At 38.4% G+C, this 27,443-nt stretch overlaps 1 protein-coding gene across 4 annotated transcripts; it reads right to left on the bottom strand.

Annotated features, from left to right (window-relative positions):
- Nucleotides 1-146: 146 nt before the first annotated feature.
- Nucleotides 147-27,299, bottom strand: LOC127520145 (oxysterol-binding protein 2-like). Of its 4 annotated transcripts, none has more exons than XM_051908029.1 (14): nucleotides 26,584-27,299; nucleotides 21,513-21,718; nucleotides 11,500-11,750; nucleotides 11,191-11,359; nucleotides 10,781-10,901; nucleotides 10,227-10,293; nucleotides 8,733-8,861; nucleotides 8,397-8,642; nucleotides 7,535-7,655; nucleotides 5,957-6,060; nucleotides 4,866-4,961; nucleotides 4,549-4,733; nucleotides 4,140-4,360; nucleotides 147-1,543 (listed from the first exon to the last, which is right to left on the bottom strand). In XM_051908029.1, exons 1-14 carry the CDS (start codon nucleotides 26,739-26,741, stop codon nucleotides 1,401-1,403), a joined length of 2,217 nt encoding a protein of 738 aa, XP_051763989.1. In that variant the 5' UTR covers nucleotides 26,742-27,299; the 3' UTR covers nucleotides 147-1,400. The 4 variants fall into 4 exon arrangements, with proteins under 4 accessions (XP_051763989.1, XP_051763988.1, XP_051763990.1 ...); XM_051908028.1 differs by having other exon boundaries at nucleotides 10,781-10,904; nucleotides 26,584-27,147; XM_051908030.1 differs by lacking the exons at nucleotides 21,513-21,718; nucleotides 26,584-27,299 and adding an exon at nucleotides 18,580-18,732 and having other exon boundaries at nucleotides 10,781-10,904.
- Nucleotides 27,300-27,443: the final 144 nt, after the last annotated feature.

Raw genomic sequence — 27,443 nt, 5'->3', positions numbered from 1 at the left:
AACCCCTTAAGGTTATCTATATCTGGATAATACTGCGTAGCCTACATTGGAAAGTGTCATTTTTGCAGTGCTTATGGTGCTGATCTCAAGAAATTCTCTGAAGAGACTTGCTTTTGGTTGAAAAACTCAAACACAGACAGTAAATATGAAGTTCAATCAGTCCTTTACATTTTGCACAATGCACAAAACACAGTTCCTGACATGGTATACTCTCATTTAAAGTGTACATATAACACTGGTCTGCTCATATTCTGAATGTTTTTAATGCCTAAATATGAGTTACCTTCATCCTCATTTTGGTTACAGTTTACGGTCAGTATTCCAGACCACTTTCCCTTGCAGCATGAATGGTGTATGTAGTGTTAATGTGCTTTAAGCAGCTAATACTGGAAACTAGAAAGTATTGCCACCACAAAATGCTAGTTATTGACAACATAGTCAAGGTTAAAGGTTTGCAAACACCCTATAATGTGACCTGGTACTGTGTACCTTCCTGTGAGTGTTAGACAAATATATGAATGCATCTGTTGAAGTGTATGCTTAATTTGCATAATTATTTTTAAAAATCTGCACTGCATGCAGATGAGTCATACTAAACGATGTGCAATGTATTATTAATTCATCTATTTAAATAAATAAATGTGTAGTTGAATTGTAGCTTGATGTTTTAGCATGTTTGCACATTTAACTATGACTCTAAATGGAGAATCTCAATTAAGCCGTAATTTATCACCTACACAATGACATTTACATTACGCTTGTGCTAAATAACTAAACAGGCAGCTAAAAAGGAATTCTCACATTATATATCTAATAAATTAGCTTTGTAATTGTTATTTTGAAGAAGCAACATCAATTCACTGATCTGGGTTCTATGTAGGTTGCTTATGGAGCATGTTTGCACTGTTGAAACTACACAGCACTTAATCTATACTACAACTCAATGCAGGAACACAGTCTTGAGGGCATTCGGTCTACATGTCTTTTTTCACACAGCGGTGGATAATTCATGGGTATCATACAGTTAACCTGAAACAATCAGTAAAAGCTTTGAGGAAGAATCTTATCCCTGGTGAAGTTTTACATTCCCCAGATCATTAATGTTATTAGTGTCTTTCACTGTGACATTTATAAAGTGCCTCTGTCTATTGTGCTTAAAATGTGTTTTCCCCCCATGCAATGTGAATTTTCCCTGCTACAATACAGGTGTCCCAATGCCCCCATGAATACACTCCAAATTAAGATATATGTTTATATACATGTGGGTGCCTTAGTAGAGACTGAACAGAATCAGTATTTTCCACATCTTTGAAACTCCTTGGAATGGGAAACATTGGTAAGCAGCTTTCCTAATACAAGATGATTTGGAATGGCAAGCTGGTCCTGGTGGAAGAGAGGCCTCAAAAGATGGCAGGGCACTGACTCCAGTCTTGTCTGTCTTTGGCTTCCCAGTAGCCTCCTCTGTACAGGTAGCTGCTCTCACCCGTCTCTGTATCAGTCCTTTTTTCAAACCACATTGGCTGGTAGCTCTCCGCTTCTTTACCTGTCAAATACAGGACAAATCATCTTTGTTGAGATAATGGAATAATAGCCTACAACCTACTGCACTGTCTGTACTGTTTACTGCCTACGGACCATTGGCTGAACGTCTGATGCATATGGCACACTTAACTGGAAACACTTCAGGATTTTTGAAGTCGTCATCTAGTTGGTTGAATTCTACAGGATGTCCAGGAGACGAGTATGTCACATTCTTTAACGGTCCCCCTGGAAACAAATGCCTTGACGCCAAACCCCCTCGTGGAAGAAGAATGCCGTCATGTTTACAACTGTGACAATGAGCGCTTACCAGGATCAACTAAACGCTGGATTTTCTAAGTTTGTGAAGTTTGTGGCTCCACTGTTTCAGTAAACTTGCACAACGTTCTTGAATGAATAATTTATTAGACGCACGCCGGTCTGTTATTGTTGGGACATCGACTTCACATTTGCACGCTCCTAAACATCACGCATGAAACAAAACGAACTGTGATTGGTTGCGTTACATGTCAGTCAAACGTCCTCTTGCGCGGTCCTTGGCCAATGAAAGCTGCGATAGAGTCCAGACCTTCTGCCATCAGTCTGAAGGTCTGGCTACATGAGACTACCTACTAAGTATACTGAACAAAATTATAAACGCAACACTTTTGTTTTTGCCCCCATTTTTCATGAGCTTAACTCGAAGATCTAAGACATTTTCTATGTACACAAAAGGCCTATTTCTCTCAAATATTGTTCACAAATCTGTCTAAATCTGTGTTAGTGAGCATTTCTCCTTTGCCGAGATAATCCATCCACCTCACAGGTGTGGCATATCAAGATGCTGATTAGACAGCATGATTATGGCACAGGTGTGCCTTAGGCTGGCCACAATAAAAGGCCACTCTAAAATGTGCAGTTTTATCACACAGCACAGTGCCACAGATGTCGCAAGTTTTGAGGGAGCGTGCAATTGGCATGCTGACTGCAGGAATGTCCACCAGAGCTGTTGCCCGTGAATTGAATGTTCATTTCTCTACCATAAGCCGTCTCCAAAGGCGTTTCAGAGAACTTGGCAGTACATCCAACTTGGCAGTACATCCAACCGGCCTCACAACCGCAGACCACGTGTAACCACACCAGCCCAGGACCTCCACATCCAGCATCTTCACCTCCAAGATCGTCTGAGACCAGCCACCCGGACAGCTGCTGCAACAATCAGTTTGCATAACCAAAGAATTTCTGCACAAACTGTCAGAAACCGTCTCAGGGAAGCTCATCTGCATGCTAGCGTCCTCATCGGGGTCTCGACCTGACTGCAGTTCGTCGTCGTAACTGACTTGAGTGGGCAAATGCTCACATTCGATGCCGTCTGGCACTTTGGAGAGGTGTTCTCTTCACGAATGAATCCCGGTTTTCACTGTACAAGGCAGATGGCGTCGTGTGGGTGAGCGGTTTGCTGATGTCAACGTTGTGGATCGAGTGGCCCATGGTGGCGGTGGGGTTATGGTATGGGCAGGTGTATGTTATGGACAACGAACACAGGTGCATTTTATTGTATGGCATTTTGAATGCACAGAGATACCGTGACGAGATCCTGAGGCCCATTGTTGTGCCATTCATCCACGACCATCACCTCATGTTGCAGCATGATAATGCACAGCCCCATGTTGCAAGGATCTGTACACAATTCCTGGAAGCTGAAAACATCCCAGTTCTTGCATGGCCAGCATACTCACCGGACATGTCACCCATTGAGCATGTTTGGGATGCTCTGGATCGGCGTATAGACCATATGTAGCCCCGCCCTTTTTCAGCGCTGCGCTCGTTGTCTTTTGACTTCCGGTTTGTTTTTCCACAGCGATCTTACATATTTATGAATGAACTGCTCGTTTTAAAATCTTCCCGGTCTACTGACATTTGTTAAGACATCTGCTTTAAACATTACAATGCTCATGATAACTTTCATTAACTCTACAACAAGTAAATCCACTTAACCAGCTAATTATTCTTTGACAGCGATGCCACAGAAATGTACAGAGCTACCGCAAAACGGAAGTGCGAAGACAATTTTATAAAGATGGCGGCGTGCTTGTTTCACTGGGGCATAAGGTCTATACGACAGTGTGTTCCAGTTCCTGCCAATATCCAGCAACTTCGCACAGCCATTGAAGAGGAGTGGACCAACATTCCACAGGCCACGATCAACAACCTGATCAACTCTATGTGAAGGAGATGTATTGCACTGCGTGAGGCAAATGGTGGTTACACCAGATACTTACTGGTTTTCGGACCCCCCCAATACAGTAAAACTGCACATTTTAGAGTGGCCTTTTATTGTGGCCAGCCTAAGGAACACCTGTGCAATAATCATGCTGTCTAATCAGCATCTTGATATGCCACATCTGTGAGGTGGATGGATTTTCTTGGCAAAGGAGAAGTGCTCACTAACACAGATTTACAGAACAATATTTGAGAGAAATAGCCCTTTTGGCTACATAGAAAAAGTCTTAAATCTTTGAGTTCAGCTCATGAAAAATGGGGGCAAAAACAAAAATGTTGCGTTTATAATTTTGTTCAGTGTACTTGAAACAATATGAGTGTTTGAGGTTCTGTCTTGCCTTCTTCTAGTGTGAGGGTGGCCTGCGCTTCTCTCTTCCTCCTCTCCAATCTCTGACACTCCTCCAGACGCTGTTTCTCAGCATTTGCTTCATCCCACAAACCTGCCTCCATCAGCCGCTGGTCAGGTCGTAGACGGCTGTCAGTAGGGGCCACACCATCCTCAGGCTCATTCAGAGTCAGGGCCAGAGAAGAGAAAAAATGCATGTTCTCTGCATTCTCGCTGGAATTATGGCAGAAAAAAAGAGAATATAGAAAGATACATTTACTAAAAAATATTAAAAGAAAAATATAATTTATACATAATAAAAAGATAGATAGAAAAACAGATAGATATAGATAGAAAAACAGATGGACAGATAGATATATAGACAGAAGGACAGATCAACAGACATATAGTTTGATTCTTACGGGAGAGGGTATTTCTTCCACAGTAGTTTTGGTGGTAGAGTCTGATAGACAGTTTTCTGTTTGCCCTCAGATCCCCCACAGCCATGGCTGCTCTCTATGATCTTTGCACTTTCCATTTTATCATCCCACGTTCCAGAGAGAATGTAGTGGGCGCTGCCTTCACCGTCTGTCACAACGCCTGTTACCTATGGACAGGAAACAGCACACAAACACTCGTGGTTACACTTAATACCCTGCAGAGGGCAGTAGCACACAGCCTTGCATTTCTTATGCTGGAAAACTCTGACTGAATAGAGGTGATTGATGCATGGACTGACCTTGCGGGGAACATCCCTGGAAAAATAGCTGTAAGGGGAGAATTTGAGGTGGCATGTGTCCTTGCTCCTGTGGTTCACTATTATAATGTCCCCAGACTGCATCGGGACAAAGAGTGATCCATTAATAATAATGACAGAGCTGCAGTGATGAGAGCAGTTATTTGGATTAGAATTAAGTGACATGAAATGAACACATTTGATAAGGAATAAATATCTATTATATGGTCTATTTTGAATTCATGCCTTGGTAAACTGCACTGACACAATCTAGAACTGTAATAATTGCTTCCTGTTTCCTCTGGAGTGGGAATGATGGGGCGGAAGACAGATGGAGAAGAACAGTGTCGATGGTGACTTTTCTCTAACAGAGTGTCGAGGATGAGTAATGCCACAACACGTGGGAGGACTCAAACCATACATTTTACTCAAATGAAAATTCATCATTTAATCAATCACCCTCATGCTGCTGCAAACCCATGACTTTTTTTCTTCCATCAAACCTGATATATCACATAAAATGGTGGCATGTTTGATTTGAGAGCAATAATAAAGAATTTTAGTAAATAATGATTTGAATTTTAATCTGGTTCTGAAACAAATTCATCGTACAGCTTCAGAAGACTTTGAATATAGCAGTGTTGTTATTATTAAATAAAAAACTATTAAAATGTGTTTCTGTTAATTGAAATAAAGCTGAAATAAAATGAAATATAAACATCAGATGAAAAACCTAAACTTAAAAAACTAAAATTAAAAGTGAAATACAATAAAGCTAAAAAAAAAAAATATATACATAAAAAAACAAAAACGACAAAAGCACAATAAAATTACTGAAACAAACTAAAATAAAAACTGAAAATATAAAATAAAAATGATAATTTAAAATAATTAAATACTATAATTGCATATAAATAATACTAAAATATATATAACATGAGCTTATGGATTACTTTAATGATACTTTATGGTGATTTAGTCATGGATTTGGAACGACATTAAAATGAGCGTAATACATAGCAGAAGAGTAATGTGAACACATTACAAACAAGGAAAAAAATCAGAGAAAAGAGCCGATGAAACCGAGCACATACTTGGTCAATCCATAGTTTGCCCACGATTATGTTGTGCACAGTGGAGGTCACCTTGCTCCACACATAGTGATTCCCACTGGCGTGGAACTTAAGGTGAATGTTGCCTGCAGAGAGCAAAGAGAGGCATTATGAGCAAATAATAGCACGAGAAAGAAATGTACCTGGAAATGAAAACGAACAAGGTTGATTCACTCTAAATATAGCTCAAAGCTGCAGGGAGAGCTTCAATAAACATTAGTATAAGAGGCTCTGCGAAAATAGAAACCATTCTACAAATGAAATCTTCCTTTGAAGTAATGTTTACCTGGAAGCAGCACATCTATATATACATTTGCTTGTGCACAAAGTGAATCTAGGTAACTACTGTTGTTAAAAAATGTAATGTGAATTAAAATATATATATGTATATAGGACACACTATTGAATTCCATGGTTTTCCGTAACAGGACATAATAAAAAACATCTGGTCCTTGGCAGGTCTTAAAAATTGACAATGAACAATAAACTACAACACATGACATATCACACCGTGTCATTAATTATTTAACAAAAACTAGGCCAACATGGAAAAGCCATGGGTGACAAACTAAGGACACCCTTGTTGTTTCCATAGGACTGAAGAGGGTATGTAGCAGTCAGACACTTCTAATCAAATCTTGATTCTTGATCTTGATCAAGTCTTTGATTAATTGATCTTTAGTTTGATTCTCATGAGAAGACATCCCAGCAAATTCATATCAAGGTTAGACTGTGTAATGCTCAGAGAAACTGCACACAACCCAAGATCTCCATCTCAGACTCTACAGGCCTCAGTTAACATTTTAAATGTTGAAGTTCATGACAGTACAATTAGACGTATATAGTATAAAAGACGGGTCAAGTATGGCATGTTTAGAAGGGTTGCCAGGAGAAAGCTTCTTCTCTCTAAAAAAAACATGGCATCACGACTTAGGTTTGCAAAGATGCATCTGAACAAACCACAAGACTTATGGAACAAAGTCCTTTTGACTGACAAGACCAAAGTGGAGATGTTTGGCCATACTGCACAACGAAAACTAAACACAGCATATCAGAACAAACACCTCATACCAAAAGTCAAGCATGCTGGTGGAGGGTGATGATTTTGGGAAAAGCTGAAAAGCTGTGATGAGAGCTGTGCATAGACAAATGCCCACAAACCTCAATAAACTGGAGCAACATTGTAAAGAAGAATGGGCCAAAATTCCTTCAGAATGATGTGAGAGACTAATAAAGTCATACAGAAAATGATTACTTCAAGTTATTGCTGCTAAAAGTGGATCTATAAGAAATTGAATCATGTACTTAATTTGTCACCCATGGTTTTTCAATCTTGGCTTTATTTTTGTTAATAATGACACTGTGTGATATGTCATAAGTTCTTGTTCATCTGGGGTTTTATTTTCCAAATTTTAAGACCTACCATGGACCAGATGATTTTTTTATGATGTCCTGATACGGAAAACAATGGAATTCAATAGGGTGTATGTATGTGTGTGTGTGTGTGTGTGTGTGATGTGAATGTCCATTAAAGGTGACTCATAACTAATGATGGATCACCTAGCGGCATGATAGAGATGTATTTGCCACGAAATTTGCTGTCGATGGTGATCTCCTGCCACAGGGTCCAGCCTCGCTGCGAGACCACATGGTGGGCAGCCGCCGGAGGGTGATGACTAATCTGTGAGAGAGTAAGGAAGAGCTAATCAATGCGTCACACAAAGTGTGAGCAATCACTGACAACACTTTATGCATTAACTATAACTTTAATGCATTAACTATAAATAGGTACAATAAGTAAAATATTTTATATTAATAATTATATATATATATATATATATATATATATATATATATATATATATATATATAAATACATTACTGTTCAAAAGTTTGGTGTCAATAAGATATTTAAATGTTTTTAAAAGAAGCCTCTTATTTGATCAAAAATATGGTAAAAACAGTAATATTGTAAAATGTTATTACAATTTAAAATAACTATTTTCTATTTTAATATATTTTAAAATGTAACTTATTCCTGTGATGGTAATGCTTGAATTTTCAGCATCATTACTCCAGTCTTCAGTGTCACATGATCCTTTAGAAATCATTCTAATATGCTGATTTGATGCTCAAGAAACATTTCTTATTATTATCAATGTTAAAAAAAAAACTTTGTACTGCTTAATATATTTGTGGAAGCCGTGATTTATTTTATTGGGATTCTTTGATGAACAGAAAGTTCAAAAGAACAGCATTTATTTGAAATAGAAATCTTTTGTAGTATTAGTATGTAATATTATTAATTTAATTATTATAATAATTTCTAATTTATTCAAATTATTATTATTATTATTACTATGTAACCAATGAGGTATATAATCTTTTGAATATTTGTGTACTTATGAGTGTGGTCTCGGACCTGTTCGCAAATGGAGCGGTATCCGTACTCCTCCACGCGGTCCAGCTCATAGGTTTCTCCCAGCAGAGGGTTGAAGGGTTTCCCTGTGCGGTGGATGGTGGTTGAATAGGATGAGACGGAGAAGGCGGCAACCAGACACATCTGCTCGAGAGAGGATTCGCAGCGTGCCGCCCGGTCCAGGAGCTCGCTGTATTCAAGATCCTCCGTCAAACGCTGCAGCATTGACAGTGGCTCGTTAAAGTTCACCTGGAAGTGAGGATTCAGACACACGCAAATCCATGTCAAGATTCAGACATCAACAGCTACACAACAGACCAGATCTGAGACTACTCTTACAGGCATGGGGATCTTGGAGAGCTCCTTGCCAATGCAATTCTTCATGATGCTCCACAGGTTCAGGGAGTAGTTGGGCTTATCTGGGATGCGACAGCGTCTGCCCCTGCGCAAATAATTACCAGAACTGTCCTGTGAACACAGAGAAAACACTCTAGTAAAATAAATCCAGTGTCACATGATCCTTTAGAAATCATTCTAATATGCTGATTTGATGCTCAAAAATATTTCTTTTTATTATCAATGTTGAAAACAGTTGTACTGCTTCATGTTTTTTTGAAAGTTCAAAAGATTTTTTTTTTTTAAATAGAAGTCTTTTGTAATATTATAAATGTCTTTACTGTCGCTTTTGATACATTTAATCTATTCTTGCTGAATAAAAGTATTAATTTCTTACAAGCTAAAGGTGTATAGGTTCATTGTCTTGTTACACAACACGTTTGTGCTTCCGCAAGAACCAATGAGGTTCATTCTTGTGTTACACAACACGTTTGCGCTTCCGCGTGAACCAATGAGGTTCATTCTCATGTTACACAACACGTTTGTGCTTCCGCATGAACCAATAAGGTTCATTCTCTTGTTACGCAGCACATTTGTGCTTCCGCATGAACCAATGAGGTTCATTCTCTTGTTACGCAGCACATTTGTGCTTCCGCAAGAACCAGTGAGGTTCATTCTTGTGTTATGCAGCACATTTGAGCGTCCGCAAGAATTAATGAGGTTCATTCTTGTGTTACACAACACGTTTGCGCTTCCGCATGAACCAATGAGGTTCATTCTCCTGTTACGCAGCACGTTTATGCTTCCGCAAGAACCGATGAGGTTCGTTCTTGTGTTATGCAGCACGTTTGAGCTTCCGCAAAAACCAACAAGGTTCAATCTGGTGTGTTACGCAGCACGTTTGAGCTTCTGCGAGGACCAATGAGGTTCATCCTCATGTGTTATGCAGCACGTTTGAGATTCTGCAAAAACTAATGAGGTTCAATCTGGTGTGTTACGCAGCACATTTGAGCTTCCTCAAGAACCACTGAGGTTCATCCCTGTGTGTTACGCAGGACGTTTGAGCTTCTGCGAGAACCAATGAGATTCATTCTCATGTGCTACGTAGCATATTTGAGCTTCCAGAAGAAGCAATGAGGTTTGTTCTCACGCATCAAGCAAGTATGGTTAAGCTTCTGTTTATGTTCACTGATCAATGTTTATATGTGAATAAAAGCCTTTTTATGATCTCTTTATGAATGTTTTGAAGTGTCAGAGGTTTGGGTGAATAGACTTTCAATGGAGGGACAGAAATCTCTCAGATTTCATTAAAAATATATTCATTTGCGTTTCAATTTGAAGATGAATTCTTATGGGTTTGGAATGATATGAAGGTGAGTAAATGATCACAGAATTTTATTTTTGTGTGAACTAACCCTTCAGTTAAGATGTTTAACATTATTTGGCATGTATGGTTCAGTTTGGATATGTTATGGTTAAACAAAAGCCCAAACTCACATTGTCATCCTGGCTCCAATTACTGGATAGACTTCCACTGGTCACGCTCTTGTTACTACTCAAGTGTCTGAGAGACACACAGAGAAACACAAAAGAAGGATGAAACATCATCTGCCTCTTACTGTAAACATGTACTATACTGGAGGAAGATCATTCATTATTCAGACACAGAGTAGATAAACACATAAATGATGAAAAACAATTTGTTTCACAATATTCACAATTATTTACACACCACTTAGGGCAGGTATCTGAAATCGATGACACCTAAAAATATTAAAATAATAGTGCAGCAGTTTCAGTGCACAAATGATAATTAACTGAAAAAGCTAAAAAAATAATTGTGTACATTTTGAAGATTAGCCTAAGTGAGCTAATAAAACTCCCAGAAATTGATAACAGTCAGCCAAACAGCAAAACTGATCTTGTTATTTTATCAAGTTCTTGCCATTTTATATGCATAAGTTGGTCAGTGATTGGAACGTGGATGTGCCGTCAGGTTCAGTGAGTAAAAGCCTATTATGTGATTACTATTATGTGATCTATATATGAACCTGTGCTGTGAGTGATCGTCAGCAGGCACTGTGATGAAGGCTGGAGAATCTTCCATGGCATCAAAGAACTCTATGTCTTCATTCTCTTCACTGGATTCCCCCTCTGGTGTTCGTTCCACCCCTTCTGAAGAGCAACACATAGAAAATCTCATTTAATGCTAGGTCAGCATTATTACAGTAAGATTTTTTATGTTTTGGAAAGAAGTCTTTTATGTTCACCGACTGCATTTATTTGATCAAAAATACAGCAAAAACAGTAATATTGTGAAATATTATTACAATTTAAATAACTGTTTTCTATTCTTTTTATACTTTTTGGAGCATGACGGCCCTAGTTTACTCTTCACACTCATTGTAGAGAGAAGAACTCTTTTTGTGCTTGACGGAAGATAAAAGTCAAAAGGTCTCACTATTGTGTGTGCTGGGCGCTTCTCTCCAGGCTCTCTCCAGATTGTTGTGCTGTTTGGCTAGCTGCTCGATAGTGTCCTCCAGGTGGTGGCGCTGTTCCCTCTCATACTGCAGCGCACGCTGCCACCGCCGGCTGTGTGCCTCCGCTAGATCCGCAAAGTCCTGGCAGGCCTGATCCAAAAACCAATCATTTAGATTTATTATTCATTTTCTAGGTACAGATTCAGCCATTTTTAGAGATAAATTGTCTATTTCTTGTGCTAAAAATTCCTCATTCCAGTTTAATGTGCAGTGTCAACTACAAGACTCACATTGATCATAGCATTGGAAGTGATGCGGAAGAGAGTAGCTCGCTCGTTAACGGTCTTCAGCTTATCTGCGCCGTCGGTAGGGGTGCGCAAGTCCTCCAGTTCACTAAGGGAGCGCTGGAGTGCGGCACCGTGCTTCCCTATGAGCTCATTGCAGGTGCTGAGGTCTTCAAGCTTGCTGGCCAGAGTCTTGAGCGCCCCCTGGATCAGAGCACGATCCGGCTGGGCTAGTGGACCCTCGTCACCAGAGTCATCTGCAGAAAAGATGCATTTACATCAATTTACAATTTGCAGACAAATGTCCATTGACAACATATGACGGGGTAGCGAACGTCAGTTCTGGACAGCCACAGTCCTGCAGAGTTTTGTTTCAACCCTAATCAAATACACCTGAACAAGCTAATCAAGTTCTGAAGGGTTACTAGAAAGCTACAGGCAGGTGAATTTTTATCAGGGTTGAAGCTGAACTCTGCAGGACTGTGGCTCTCCAGGACCGGAGTTCACCAACCCAGGCATATGACATGCTTTCGATTATCAGATAAATATTTGGAGATGTCCCCTTAATCTCACATGTACTTGCGCATCCTGTGACACCACAGCCTTACTCCCTAAAAAGAACTGAAGCCTCCATGCTCAACTGTTTCTTAAATGGGGATTCCTGCATTAGACCAGTCTAAGCCACAGCTACAGGACAGCTAAGAGCCCTAAGACCCTAAAGGCAGGAACACACCGAGCTGACACCGACGAACTAGTGGCAACGAAAGCTGACTGCGGGGTTGGCTCACGTCGGCAGCGTCTGGGTCCAAAGTTGCCCTGACACACTAAACCGACGCTCGACAGCCGACGGCCAAGTAGCACGTCCGTTCTGCGCCTGTGTAAGATGAAATGCTTTTCCGTACCAGCAGGTAGCAGTAGCTGAACAGAATGATCAGATGGCCCGACGGACCAACGAGCTCCGACGGCAATTCAACATGTCGAATCGGCCGAAAAAAAGTTAACGAGGACCAACTTCAGCCGACGGTGGGGAACACACTGAGAAAACTTAGTCGGCCGACGAACAAAAACTGCCCAATGGCCGACCGTCGACTTGGTGTGTTCCTGCCTTAAGAGCAGAACAACTATCAGGGGAGACTATAGACATAGCCTCAGCTAAGTCCATAGCACTACATCTAGCAGCCGAACCAGGCAATAGAATAAGTACGGAGATCATTCAAAGCAACTCTACTTATAATCCTATCAGACCTGAACACAAACCTAAGGGAGAAGCATACTGAAGGGAGCTGGAGAGCAACAGGGAATGGGTCGCTCACCATGACACACCAGTCCGACCTGTTCAAAGCCCCATTCCAACATTCGAGTAGCCTGGGGATGGGGATCAACCCATTCACAAGGAGCATAATCCTGCTTAAATACCCAATATAACAAATTGGGGAGGATGACAAGTGAGAGGGTGGAATATCCTATACTCAATCTCAGCTGTCAAGCTTTACTCGCGCTCAGCCCCTGCCAGGGAGCTCAGCCCTACTTCAACTCCCACCACCGCATATGCCTTGCCATTAGCAACAAAGTGTTAAAGCAGTGGAGGTGGATTCATTTTAACACCTGCCTCTACTCTACCCACCTGCGATCCCATGATTGAAGCCACTGAGCAGCTTTAGCAGACACAGGGCTTGGACTGTGAGGTGCAGACACTTGACTCTGTCTCTCTCTGCCAAGCGAGAGCAGAGCATCCTCATTACGTTTAACAGTGAGTGAATTCAGCTCCTTCAAGAACCCAACATACTCCCATTGCCAAGGCGAGAGCCTTCAAAATGGATGCAGCGCCAAGGGAGAGAAAGCTCACAAACAACTCTTCAACCTAGGGCATCCTTGCATATTGATGATCACACAGCCCCTCCACACGCTAATAGTTCTTTTGAGTGGGAGACACTATGCGAGCCGATTCCTCCATTATCTCGTCACCTCAATTTGGAGATCTCGGACAAATGAAAGACTCACAGACTTATATGCAGGGCAGCGGAGGAGGCGGATTTATCGAAAACATCTGCCTCAACTCTCTCTGCACATCTAATATCTCAGAACTATACACACCATATAAAATGCTCTCATTCAGGTCAGAAGTGGCCGCACGGTGGGATTCCAGAGCCGACATGAGAATAATGGGTTTAATAAATCTCTATTTTGGATCGGAAGAATTTGCAAAGCAAGCTTCCAAATCTAAAAATGGGACTTGAGAGCAATGGAGCTATCAGGAGAAACCCAAAAAAAGAGAGCACTCTTGTCAGACTCCTCCCCACGCTCTGCCTACAATCCCAACTATTGATCCTGTCTTGCCGCCTCGACAGCTGCGGGCCCCAAACCGCGAAGTGCAAATGCTCGACTCTCATCCCTCAAGAGAGAGTCAAGCAAAGTTGGAGCTACCCACAGCGAATGCATCACTATGAGTGAATCCAACTCCCTCGGGAGCCTAATGTGCTCCATTCAAATTCTTTATTCTCTCCCTCGAGAGTAAATCGAGCAAGAACAGATCTCTTATCTTCACACGCACATACAAATGAAGAGGCTTCCCGAAGACAACAAAGCTGATGACGTGTAATGCAGGCACCCTTTTGTATGCTCGGGCACTCCATGTGACGTCACCGGATTGCCGTCGGCCAGTAAGACTGGCATGAATTCACACTTGCTTCAGACACTGGGTTCCAGTTAACAGACGATTCAAGATTTCTCAACATTTACTTTAAATAAGTGAAGTTATTTTGTGTTTTGATGTTCTGCAGCCAATAGAGATGATCAAATTCACTGCAGTCCTACAGGCTCAACTAAAATAAGTTTATAAATAGCACAGGCTGGAGAGGCTGGAGGGCTCTGATGTAACAGCTGAGAACTAAAACGGTCCTTTTGTGGAGGTCTTTTCAATTACAAGCATATTTTTCAGCTAAGCTTTAAACGGATGCTGAAAAATGACCAAAGAGATGGACAGAGGCCGTAATGAGAGGAGATGGCCGTCGGAGACAGCAAGAAAGAAAGAAAAATAATATGTTCAAATGCAAAGAAAGCAACAAAGGCGCAATCAGAGGGAGAAAGATCCAGATTTAGATGTCATTGGAGAGCCGAAGGACATCACAATTGTGGGCAGTAGGTGATGGAATGAGTGAGTGTGAAAGAGAGGCGTCATAATAACCAACAACCCATTCAAACACCAGATTTCTGTGAATGAACATGGTTACCATGGAAACTAGGTCCCACGCAATTGGAAGGACAGCTATTTTTAGGAGTTATAAAGAGAATGAAAAAACACAAACGGGCTAATGCGTCTCGCTTTGCCTACTCTCTCACACAACATGGCCATCACTCACTGGCAAATAGATGAGGACAGGCTGTAAATCGCCTCTTGTGTGGCAAAAGACATTTTTGGAAGCACTTGCTTGTAGGAGCCTGAGGCAGCTACACAGAGACCAGCAGTCGACATGCTGGCACACTGTTCACTGAAACTTAGTCAATCTGTATATCAGTGACTGGAGATAAACTGGGTAGAAGTGTGACCTTTAAATGACCTGCTGCATCCTGATCAGATCATCAGGTGACCGTGTTATATGTGTGTATATATGTATACCATTCAAAAGTTTGATCAAATCAGTATATTAGAATGATTTCTGAAGGATCATGTGACACTGAAGACTGGAGTAATGATGCTGAAAATTCTGCTTTACGTCACAGGAATAAATTACATTTGAAAATATATTCACATAGAAAACAGTTACCTTAAATTGTAATAATATTTCACAATATTATCATATTTTAATCAAATAAATTCAGCCTTTGTGAGCATAAGAAAACATTAAAAACATTAAAAAAATTATACAAGTATTGTATAATTAATAATATGTTAACAATAATATATTATTTGTAAGCTTAACAGTTGTAAAAAAAAAAAAAACACACAAAACAAAAATTAATTTCCAATCATTTACATATCAACTTTTCATATTATTGCTTTAATAATAATAATAATAATAATAACAATAATAATAAATACCAATGTTTTCTTTTTTTATTGTAATATTATTATATTGTATTATCTATGATTAATTAGTTTTATGTAGTCTTTGATTATTGTGTCAAAAAGCAAAAAAAAAATAAATAAAAAAAAAAAAAAACAATAATTACCGGATATTGGTCTTTGGAAATTTAAGCATAAAAACAATCTGTCTTATTGGCCATATCTTAAAAAATATCTATAAAAAAAATTAAGTCTATTCATTATTAAAAAAATAATGCATGTCCTTGCAATATACACTGGCATACAAAAACAAAAATGGTGTAGGATTTACATTAAAACACTTTTCACTCAGGAATTGCTAGTAAATTTCACAAATAGTTACAAAGAAACAGCAAGTAGCGCATTGAATTAAACTTTTTTTTTTTTTTTTTTTTAAGTAGGAAGGCTGAAATAGTATTTTCTTGTAAAACATACTCCAATAATCTTTGTTTTATTTCCAATTTCGAAAAAATCTTAGTGTACTATATTCTTTTAAATTCAATTCAATTCACATTTATTTGTATAGCGCTTTTCACAATACAAATCGTTTCAAAGTAGCTTTAACCCTTAAATGCATACCTTGGGTCTTTATCGACCCGGGACATCATTGACTACCCTCCTCCTCATTCATTTCTCAAAGTTAGACATCAACCTTCTTAGTATTCCTCAATCAATTCATTATAAACAATATTACAAGAAAAAAATCATGAAAATTATAAAAGAATGCTTATTTTCCTATTAATTTTTTGTAAAAAATTGTATAGGGTCGCTAACGACCCGAGGTGTGTGTCAGTGTACGTATATTTTTTTTCTGCACAACAATAATTGAATCTTTGATGACGGAATAAGCACAATGTCTGATACACAATGATGAAAAGACGTTTCATTCAGACAGAAGATGAAACAATAGGCAAAACATGAAATGGCCCAGCGATTTACTGCAGAGCAAGTACAGAATGCAGTCAAAAATGAGTGTCGCTGTTACTTGATGGTGGATCTGGTGAAGCTGTTAGCACTCAAAAATATTGATTTTGAAGATGTTGAAAATGAGAATATGTTTGAAATCGCAAATGGGCTCACATTCGCAATCTCAAACATATTCTAAAAACTATCATTTGCTGAATGTACTGGGAAATGAGCTCTGACGAGGACAGTGATGATGGCATAAAGCATCTGCTCAAAATGAACCCTTCCAAGCTCCAAAAGGTAACAAAATATGCTTTATTTTATTCTTCTGTAATGGTTATTCTAATATTAGGGGAGTTTTATATTAACGTGACAGGTGGAGATCCATCCGTGTTAGATATAGTTCCGGGTCCCTAAAGACCTGAATATGTAAGAAAGATTGGCGAAACATTCATGCATTTAAGGGTTAAAGAAACTGCATGAGTCTACATTACAATTTAGAGTGATCTGTTATCAGAGGTGACTGTGTCCAAGTTATGTATTTCAGAATTGTACATATACAAATCATGCTGTTAACTAATAATGTATTAGTATAAACAATGTATTAATTTAAAGCAGAAACAATGAGCTCAGTGAAGTAAAGAATACATATACCATTTGGATTCCTATTTTGAACAAATAGACGAGTGTCTAAGTAAGGTCAACAAAGCAACTTTTGTTACAAAGATTTTTAGAGTATTCTTGTTCAGTTCCTACTAAAAAAAACCTTTGGAGCTACTTCTTTTTTTACATTTGTTGGAAGAAGTTTTTGAAAGTTGGATTTTTTTACAGTGCCGAACCAAGCAGCTGCGAAGATTACATGATCGCTGAACAGCCTGCTTCAATCTTTCCATCCAAACTGTATCTAAGCCAAAGCGTCTTCAACCCAATCCAAGCTAAAGACTGCTTGCCAAGAAAATAATCGGAAAAGTGGATTAGTGTGGTTCTCTAGAGAGCAGAATCAAAGAGGAGAGAGTGAGAACTCCTCCAGTCTGATGAGCCACATACAGCTATTGTGTGCCTGTGACTCCTGCCTGCCAAAGGTGCTCAACTTCCTCACATCTTCCATCAGAGCCTCATCTGCAGCGAGAGGGAGTCCTGAAGGTGGTGGGATTTGGGGGAATTAAAACAGAGCAAGTGAGAGAGGCTCGCTCAGCCTCGGTGGGTGTAAAAGGAAAAGCACCAGCTCTGGAGAATCAATCAAAGATCACCTTACCCTGACCTGCTGGAGAGAGACGAGTGACTCATCCTTGACTAACCACACCTAGACTAACAGCATATCGCAGAACAGGGAAGATTCAAAGTATGGAGATGAGCATAAATGGAGGTGCAGCAAGGAAAATGCTAGAAGGATCTTCAAAACTGAGCGACAGTAAAGTTCACTGGCTGTCTGGTAATGCAGTTTGGCCCATCATCCTGATTACTTTGTATCACAGCTAATCTGATTTGCACAGAGTCGTGTTGGACGTTTCTCACACTACTGTACAGTAATGAGGTGCTGACGAACCAGACTCAAAGAAACTTAGGAGTTTTGACACCAAGAACATGCTACCCTAGCAATGCCTTTACAACCACAACACCACACACTGGCACATTTATCAGAGAATGTAAAAATGTAGTTACATTACAATGTAGTAAATGCAGGCTGTACAGCGTATCATGCTGTTGTAAAGTCAAACATTATCTCAATGGGTTCCCAATCCAAATCCTGAGATTCAACTGTAAGCGCTAAATGTATTTGGCCCATGAAAGAGCAAGTAAACACATGCGAACATCAGTAAGTTGACTATTATATTAAATAGGAATTGACTGATACAGTAGCCACAATGTGCATCAGAGCATCCATAAAAATAGACTCATTCCTGTAACTGATCATAAAAAGCTACTTTGAAATCAAGGCTGAAATTAGGATATAAAGCAGACTATTCAAACAGTACTCAAATAAAAGACTGTCTAAAACATCTATGAACTCAGAATTTATTTTTCACTAAGACAAAAGATGTTAGTGCATAAATGGAATTCAAACATATGAATTTATAATTTGTCCTACCTGTTCTCGACAGGATTGAATCACTGATAAATACAGAGCAAATGCTTACGCAGTGAAGATGATGTTCAAATCTTTTTGAATGAAAGCGTGAAGCAGCGTTCCCTCTCGGTCACCTTCCAAGCTTCCCTCCCATCCCTCTCGCTCCTGTTTTCCTTCTCACCCTCCCGCTTTCCCCTCACATTCTCCATCCTGCACAGTGGGCGGAGCTAATATGCTCGTCACTTCATTCAGTATCAGATGAAATCGTCCAAATGGGAAGGTGTGCAGTATGCAAATTAATCACATTTGGGATAAAAGAAGCTCATGTAAATACAATAATGTAGGGGGAGTCAAAAACACAGTCAAAATTATCTGTGCATTTAAAATATCAAAGATATTTTACATAAATTATTTATGTTTTCTCAGGCTATGAGTTTTGTTAAGAAAAAAAAAACAGAATTCTGAGGATAGAAATTAAAAGCAAGACATGCACTGTATTATTTAATTTCAAATGAAACCTGTCAATTAAATGTAACACACACATAAAGAACACATTTAAAACATAATATTTATGAGGAAATAATAATAACTTTGTATATAATTGTGGATTTATTAATATTTTACATAAGAAAGGAAAAATAAGCTTTAAAAATTCATGAACAATGCTACCCCCTAGTGGCATTTGATTAAAAAGAAATGCAACAAATAAATAATAAAAAAGTCACAAAGTTTTGTCTTAAATGTTAAAATGTTGTTTATTATACAAGTTTTTTATTATTCAAGGTATAATTTTGATGATGAACTCAGTCAAGCCAGATAAATCAAACCAACATAAAGGAACAAATGGTTTAAGTAGGAGATCATTTTACTGTGTATTCAAGTTCTCAGCCTCTACATGTGAGATTAAACTGGTTGGCAAATCTGCTGTAAATATTTTTTTTTATATAGAACTTGCACTGCCAAAGTGCTTTAAAATGGAAAAGGAAATTCATGCTTACTTCTACTATATACAACACCAGCAGACGATAACTTTCTGACACCCTAAATGCTCAAGCTCTTTAAATCACTATTGGTTCTGATTGGCTGTAATGTTTTTATCATTTATCAGATGGAAAAAAATCGTTCTGAAAGTGATTCCAACAATATCGTTTCTTTGTGCCTTTATGGTTATAGTTGTGGTGTGGACTCATTTCAGAACTATATTATTATTTATACGTAGATATCATCCTTGGTGTGAACGTGCCTTAAAGGTTATGAGAAGATAAGAATGCAGACCTGTTTAAAAATAATGTATATGACTGAGATAAACGTATTATTAATCCTGAATAACAAGACAGATTAGCAATCGGACATGTACACACTCCGTGTCATTCTTCTTTATTATAACTATTTGACACATTTTAATATAACATTAAAGACTTAAAAACTGAGAATTATAGGAACTATCAAGTGAGCAAAAATATAAAATGAATCTAAAATATCAATAAGAAACGAATCCAAACTATCTTATATTTTATCATCTTCAAAGTGGCCCACCCTATAGATTACATCTCTGCACATCAGCCTTAAAGGCCAGTTCACACCAAGAACAATAACTATAAAGGCGACTATATTAGCGTCCACACCAGCAGACGATATCGTTTTGTATATTATAAGCATGCGCTGCAGTAATGTAGTCTGCTGCTTAAAATGCTTGAGCCCTTTAAAGCAGGATGGATTCTGATTGGCTGTCAATGTTTTTATGATTAGCTGTAAAAAATTGTTCTGAAAGTGATTCTAATGATGTCTAATGAGGATTAGTTCACTTCAGAATTAAAATTTTCTGATAATTTACTCACCCCCATGTTATCCAAGATGTTTATGTCTTTCTTTCTTCAATCGAAATGAAATTAATTTTTTTGGGGAAAACATTCCAGGATTTTTCTCCATATAGTGGACTTCAGTGGGGTTCACCGGGTTGAAAGTCCAAATTGCAGTTTCAATGCAGCTTCAAAGGGCTCTACACAATCCCAGCCGAGGAATAAGGGTCTTATCTAGAGAAACGATCAGTCATTTCCTAAAAAAAAAAAAAAAAAAAAGTGTATATGCTTTTTAACCACAAATGCTCGTCTTGCACTAGCTCTGTGATGCGTCACACATTACGTAATCATGTTGGAAAGGTCACGTGTGACGTAGGCGGAAGTACCACGGCAGGGCGAAAAACTAGATCTCATTTTCTCTTCCAACTTCAAAACCATCCGACATCATTGTTTTACCTTTTTTTTTTGTAAAGGCTGTTTGACTTAGTCTTAGCACGTTCGCTTTGTAGACACTGGATCGGTACTTTCCCCTACGTCACACGTGACCTTTCCAACGTGATTACATAATACATGGCGCATCGCAGAGCAGTGCAAGAAGAGCATTTGTTGTTACATTTTTTTAAATATTTTTTAGAAAATGACTGATCGTTTCACTAGACATGACCTTTATTCCTCAGCTGGGATCGTGTAGAGCCCTTTGAAGCTGCAATGAAACTTCAATGTGGGCCTTCAACCCGTTGTACCCCAGTAAAGTCCACTATATGGAGAAAAATCCTGGAATGTTTTCCTCAAAAACCTTCATTTCTTTTTAACTAAAGAAAAAAAGACATGAACATCTTGGATGACATGGGGGTGAGTAAATTATCAGTTTTAATTCTGAAGTGAGAACTAATCTTTTAAAAAGACTTTAGAGCTATATCTTTATCTTTGGTCATCGTCCTCCATGGTGTGAACAGGCAATGCACCGACAGACGGCAACAGACGCTTTGTCAGGTTTGTTGGATTGGTGTGTTACCCGCTGCCGTCTGTCGGCTCTCTTTTCTGTAAATTGAACATGATTTAATATTGGTCTTGGAATGTCTGAGAAGTGACATACTGTAATCTGGTGACTGTCGGCATTGGTCTGCGTCTGTCAGTGCAGTGTGAATTGGCCTTATGAGGTGCATCCTGGAATGCTTTTCATTGGCACTGTGACAGGACTCACCTGAATGGGGCATCATTTGAGTGGCGTTTGCTTTGGCCTGTTGCAGAGCAGAAACCCACCGCTGACACTCCCCCTCTGAATATGCCTTCAGGTGATAGCTCCGCCCTCCACTTGTCAACACAAAGTGATAGGTGTCGCCTATCTCTATGTGCACCGTCGCCAAAGTAATCGTGCCTCGGCAGGTGTGTGCCATTTCTGCCTGAGTCCTAAAGACAAATTCACATATACACAAACACACAATGAGAAGGATTAAAGGAGCAACTAACTAGCTGAAAGTAACTGGAACAGAGTCACAGATCCACACGATACATTAGTGATAGACTGATATAGCAACCAGACTGACTAACATAATTGTGTCAGTTCCAACATCCACCAGCAGCCTTGTCAATAATTCATGCACATTTTCTGTGCAAATACTTGTGAACTAATTTATAATTGAGAGTAATTATTGTGTAAAATAAATGTTTAATTGTATTATTATGAGTGAGTTTATTATTGTGAATAATTATGCTGTAAAGAATTATTTACTTTTATATTTGTATTATTTTGGGTGGAATTATTATTGTTGAGAAAGCCAACATATTGTTATACTATTTAAACTATTTTAAATTATTATTATTGTTATTATTATTATTATTCTGAGACTAAATTTAATTTATTTTTATTATTTCATTATTATGAGTGAATACAGTGCCCTCCACTAATATTGGCACCCTTGGTAAATAAGAGCAAAGGTGGCTGTGAAAATAAATCTGCATTGTTTATCCTTTTGATCTTTCATTAAAAAAAAAAATCATAAATTTCTAACCTTTCATCGAAGTAAAACAATTGAAAATGGGGGGGAAAAACTCATTATGAAATAAATGTTTTTCTCTAGTTCACATTGGCCGCAATTATTGGCACCCAATTATTGCAACCTCCTTTTGCCAACAAGTCTTTTTCTAAAATGCCTGATGAGTTTGGAGAACACCTGACAAGAGATCAGAGATCATTCCTTCATACAGAATCTCTACAGATCCTTCAGATTCCCAGCTCCATGTTGGTGCTTCTTCTCTTCAGTTCACTCCACTCATTTTCTTTAGGGTTCAGGTCAGGGAACTGGGACGGCCATGGCAGAAGCTTCATTTTGTGCTCAGTGACACATTTTTGTGTTGGTTTTGATGTTTGTTTTGGATCATTGTCCTGATGGAAGATCCAACCACGGCCCATTATAGGATTTCTAGCAGAAGCGGTCAGGTTTTGATTTTTATCTGTTGGTATTTGATAAAATCCATGATGCCATATATCTGAACAAGATGTCCAGGACCTCCAGCAAAACAAACAGGCCCACAGCATTAAAGATCCAGCAGTATATTTAGCCGTGGGCATGGGGTACTTTTTATCCTTGTGTGCACCAAACCCATCTGGTGAGTTTGCTGCCAAAAGTTTCATCTGACCATAGAAGCAGGTCCCGTTTGAAGTTTCAGTCTTGTCTGACAACTGAATATTCTGGAGTTTGTTTATGGATGAGCGAGGAGGATTTTTCTTAAAAACCCTCCGAAACAACTTTTGGTGATGTAGATGCTGTTTGATCTTTTTTTTTTTTTTTTTTTTCGGCTTTCTGACCCCAAGACTCAACTATTTTCTGCAATTCTCCAGCTGTGATCCTTGGAGAGTCTTTGGCCACTCAAACTCTCCTCCTTACTGTGCATTAGGATGATATAGACACATGTCCTCTTCCAGGCAGATTTGTAACATCTTTAGTTGATTGGAACTTCTTAATTATTGCCCAAAAAGGCACAAAAAAAAAAAAATGCTATATATCAGGTCGGCTTTGTTGAGTTCAGATGCCCTCCCTCCGCGAAACGCCATTCATTCTCGCACGCGCGCCCCGCCCCACCTCATGTTTGCTGCTGGCTGACAACTTCTGACAACTATGCCCGGGAAAATACAACAGCTGTGTGTCTGGCGATGAGAAGCGAAAAAGAAAAAAGCCCAAGATGAATCCCGTGCATCACTTTCAGGTAGCCTATGTATGTTTACAAACATGTCAAAGTTTTGGCTAATGAAGGGTGAGAGTATATACGTGTTAAACACCACATTAATAATTTGTCCACCAGCAACGCATCTGCCTGCTTTGATACTAATGCAATTTATGTCATATTATAATTTCAATTATTGTAATATGCTATGCTATTGCGTTTTGAACCATGGTAAAGATACTTGTAGGGCTGTCAATACCAGAAGTGGAGCATTCCATGGACGCAGATCCATGAACCGCATTATTAGACCGTTTTCTAAGGATGCACAATTTATTAAAACCATTCAAAAATCATAATACAGCATTGCATAATGTTAGCATTGTTAAATCTACGCTAACACAGGAGAATACATCAATACAAGTTTAAACCCTTACTCTGCGTGTGCATGTTTTGATGTCCACATATTCTTGTTGAAGAAATTACAGTGGCTGTAGCATTTCCGTCATAAAGAAGTGGGCAAATATTATTATTATTCTTATTTAACGAATATATTTTTAATTATGCTGGTTGGCCAAAAACAAGGATTTGATCGTGCTGTGTAACAACAACGATCACTTGGCTTTTGGCGCCCTCTGCAGGCATTTGTTATAATATATATTATGTACTTTTAACATTCTCTTGTTCAAAAACTCTTGATGTGTTTAAATATGCAGATTAGCTTGTTTTGGATAATTTAGAAGAAATCTATGGATGCAAACAGACGGAGGGTAGTAGGCTTAAAACAAACACCATCTAAATGTGTATTTTGGAAGTTCTCTTTCCATTAGAGTAAAAGAAGACATGGAAGCAAAAATAGACCAAAATCTTAAAATTGTCCACTACATGAAAGAAATAGAAGTATTCCAATAACACCAAAAGAATTAAAACGATTTATTGATTTGTGCAAAATAAACAAATTGTTATTGAAACTATGTCCCTCTCCTCAGTGCAGTAATTTATTCTAAATATATATAGCTACTTAAATAGTAGTGTAGAAAACATGCACATTGTGGCATAGTTTCCTTTGCTGTTGCCTGCTCTTGAGATAAACCTAGTGAATACTAAAGAAGACCATGGACTCTAAACTAAATTTTGTAGAAATCTGTGGAGTATGAAACAATTGTCTGAGGGAATTAAAATAAATTGGTAAGGAAGTCAGAGTTGTGTTAATATATTTAACGTTTTGTTTATAATTTTTTTAAATAAATAATTATGAGAATAAATTTTTTCCACTTGAGCCCCTGCCCCCCAAAATGTCTGTGCACGTCCCTGATCACCCTGGTGTGCTAAAAAAAGATATGTTACTCATAAGAATTTCTAGGGGTGCCAATAATTGTGGCCAACATGTATTGGAGAAAAACATTCATTTTATAATGTGAGTTTCCCCCCACTTTCAATTGTTTTACTTCGATGAAAGGTTAGAATTTTGTGAATTTTTTTAATGAAAGATCAAAAGGATAAACAATGCAGATTTATTTTCACAGCCGCCTTTGCTCATATTTACTAAGGGTGCCAATATTTGTGGAGGGCACTGTATATTATTGTTAGTAATTATGCTGTAAAACATAATTTACTTTTATTATTATTGAGGAATTTATTATAGTGGGAAATTATTGTGTAAAAATAATAATTATGTCAGCTTGAGAAATTAAAATTACTATTTAAAATTATCATTATTATTATTATTATTTTGAGACTAAATTTAATTTATTTTTATTGTTTTATTATTATAAGTGAATTTATTATTGTGAGTAATTATGCTGTAAAACATATTTTACTTTTATTATTATTGGTGAATTTATTATTTTTAATTATTGTATAAAAAATAATAATGTAGATTTATTGTTTTACTGTCATGAGTGAATTTATTGTTGTGAGTAGTTATGCTTCAAAACATAATTTAATTTTATTATTTTATTATTATGTGTGAATTTTTTATTGTAATTATTGAGTAAAATATAACATCATTAACATCATTTTTATTATTTTATTATTGTAAGTGAATATATGATTATGTAAATAAAAATAACTAAATTTTATTTTACTTTATGTACTGACTGTATTTCCGCAATTTTCATCTCATTACTATTACACTATATTTTATCCTTTATTTTTATTACATTATTGGTACCCTGCTCACATCAGCATTGCCGTTAGCCACTGAAAATCCCAGACTGGTCAAATACTATATGCTGGCTGCAATAAAATAACTGCAGGATTTCATGAGTGCTGAATCAGAGCATCATTAATATCAAATCCATACGAAATCCAGATACACTGCAGCAGCAAGGCATCATTTACAGATGCATTAGAGTCAGGCTTGAGTAAAACATAGCTCTGGTAATAGCATTCAAAATACAATATGCAAAACACATTAAAATAAGGCATTTTTAATTTAGGAAAACGGAACGTCCCAAAGGTCTGTAATGAAATTAAGGCAAATTTATGATATTTTGCATATAAACTGCTTTATACAGATGGGCAAATGTACTTGAAAACATACTCAGATCATGCTGGAGAACATGATCATAAGGTTTTACACAAACTTCAGGAGTTCATGCAGCTTAAAAGAGACACCAAATACTACGATATTCTGAAATTAATGTCCTTTTTTTTTTTTTTTTTTTAACTTAAACTGATTTACTGATATTTTTAATGCACAATTTTGTATTAAATGAGAAAACATATTGTCACTAGTGTTCTAAGACCCCACTACATAAGCACACTGTATAATGTGTATTAAATAGTGTTTCTTGGTTAGGCCTTTGCAGAAGGGTGGAAACTTGATCTAGGCTAGTTGCTTCAGATGTCCCCATTACTAATTATAAACACGAGAAGCATTGTTGCAGCATGGACAGCTAATAAATGACTTGTGCTATAACATGTCAATGGTGCCCACAGGTGCCAACACAGGCAAGAGGCCTTTTGGTTAAAACTTCTGAGCAACTCTTACCCTAAATAAAACCACACAGTTAATTTACCGCGGGTGAAAGGGGTGACACAGCAAAGTCACGCGCGCCGAGAGTCTCGAGCGCTCCTCGTGCGCATCAAATGAAACGCAGTGCACGTACCTGTAGTAAGACAGGAGGCCGTTGCTCAGGACGAACCACCGGCGCTGGTAGCCCTTCAGGTAGTTGGTCCATTTAAAGAGCCATCCTTTATAAGTGTCCGGGCCGGGACCTTGCACACCTGAAGGAGACGGAAGGGTCCGCACCACGAGTTCGGTCATATTGACCGTTCACCGTTGGGATACGAGTGCTGCTGTCTCACCTCTGCGGATCGCGCGCCAGACTCCTGCCTTCGCATGTATGCAACACGTTTAGGGCATGAGCGAGGAGTCAAATTTGCGGTCACAGCGAGGAGAGGCGGCGCTTCTGAGAGATGATGGAAAACTGATGCTACTTGGGGGAACACAGTGGGTGACGTAGATGCATCGCGGACGCACAGATCGCTCAGAATCTGCTATATGACGTAAAGACATTAGTGAGGAGAGCGGATGCGAGGATGCGCAGGCTTTTAAAAGCTAAAACATGCATCCCGAGATAAGCTTGTGATGAATTCAGGGCTGTGTATCGATTAAATTCTTGATCCTTGCATTATGGCATTTGGTGTTGCAAAGACATGAACAGATTTCTTAAACGCAGTTCGCTATACTATCCGCAAGGTGGCGCTACAATGAATACTTTACAGCAAACAGTGTCTTTAATATTTACTCGCATTCATGTTCCATTTTTTGTTTTCCTGTGGAATACAAAAAGAGAATTAAGGATCTTAACGCGGCTCTTTTTCGTATAACTATAATATTTGATTGGCCATTGGACTAGTTTTGCTGCGCAGACCTGGCAATCCTGCATGAGGAGCAGGTTTGAATAAACTCCTAAACTTCAGTCTGTTCACACAAAGATCGTTATACGGCCTCACAAGAGCTCAA

Source organism: Ctenopharyngodon idella, chromosome 10 (assembly GCF_019924925.1).
Source record: "Ctenopharyngodon idella isolate HZGC_01 chromosome 10, HZGC01, whole genome shotgun sequence".
In the NCBI taxonomy this organism is placed as follows: Eukaryota; Metazoa; Chordata; class Actinopteri; order Cypriniformes; family Xenocyprididae; genus Ctenopharyngodon; species Ctenopharyngodon idella.
This window is presented reverse-complemented; position numbering and strand designations above follow the sequence as displayed.

Bases quoted from the DNA above. Each gene is read 5' to 3' on its own strand.
- LOC127520145 (XM_051908028.1), bottom strand. From the start codon at position 26,741: ATGACCGAACTCGTGGTGCGGACCCTTCCGTCTCCTTCAGGTGTGCAA. The intron at 10,294-10,780 runs GTTCATATATAG...TGTGTCTCTCAG, and splicing joins GACGATCACTCACAGCACAG to ACACTTGAGTAGTAACAAGA. The intron at 7,656-8,396 runs GTCCGAGACCAC...ACTCTCTCACAG, and splicing joins ACCGCTCCATTTGCGAACAG to ATTAGTCATCACCCTCCGGC.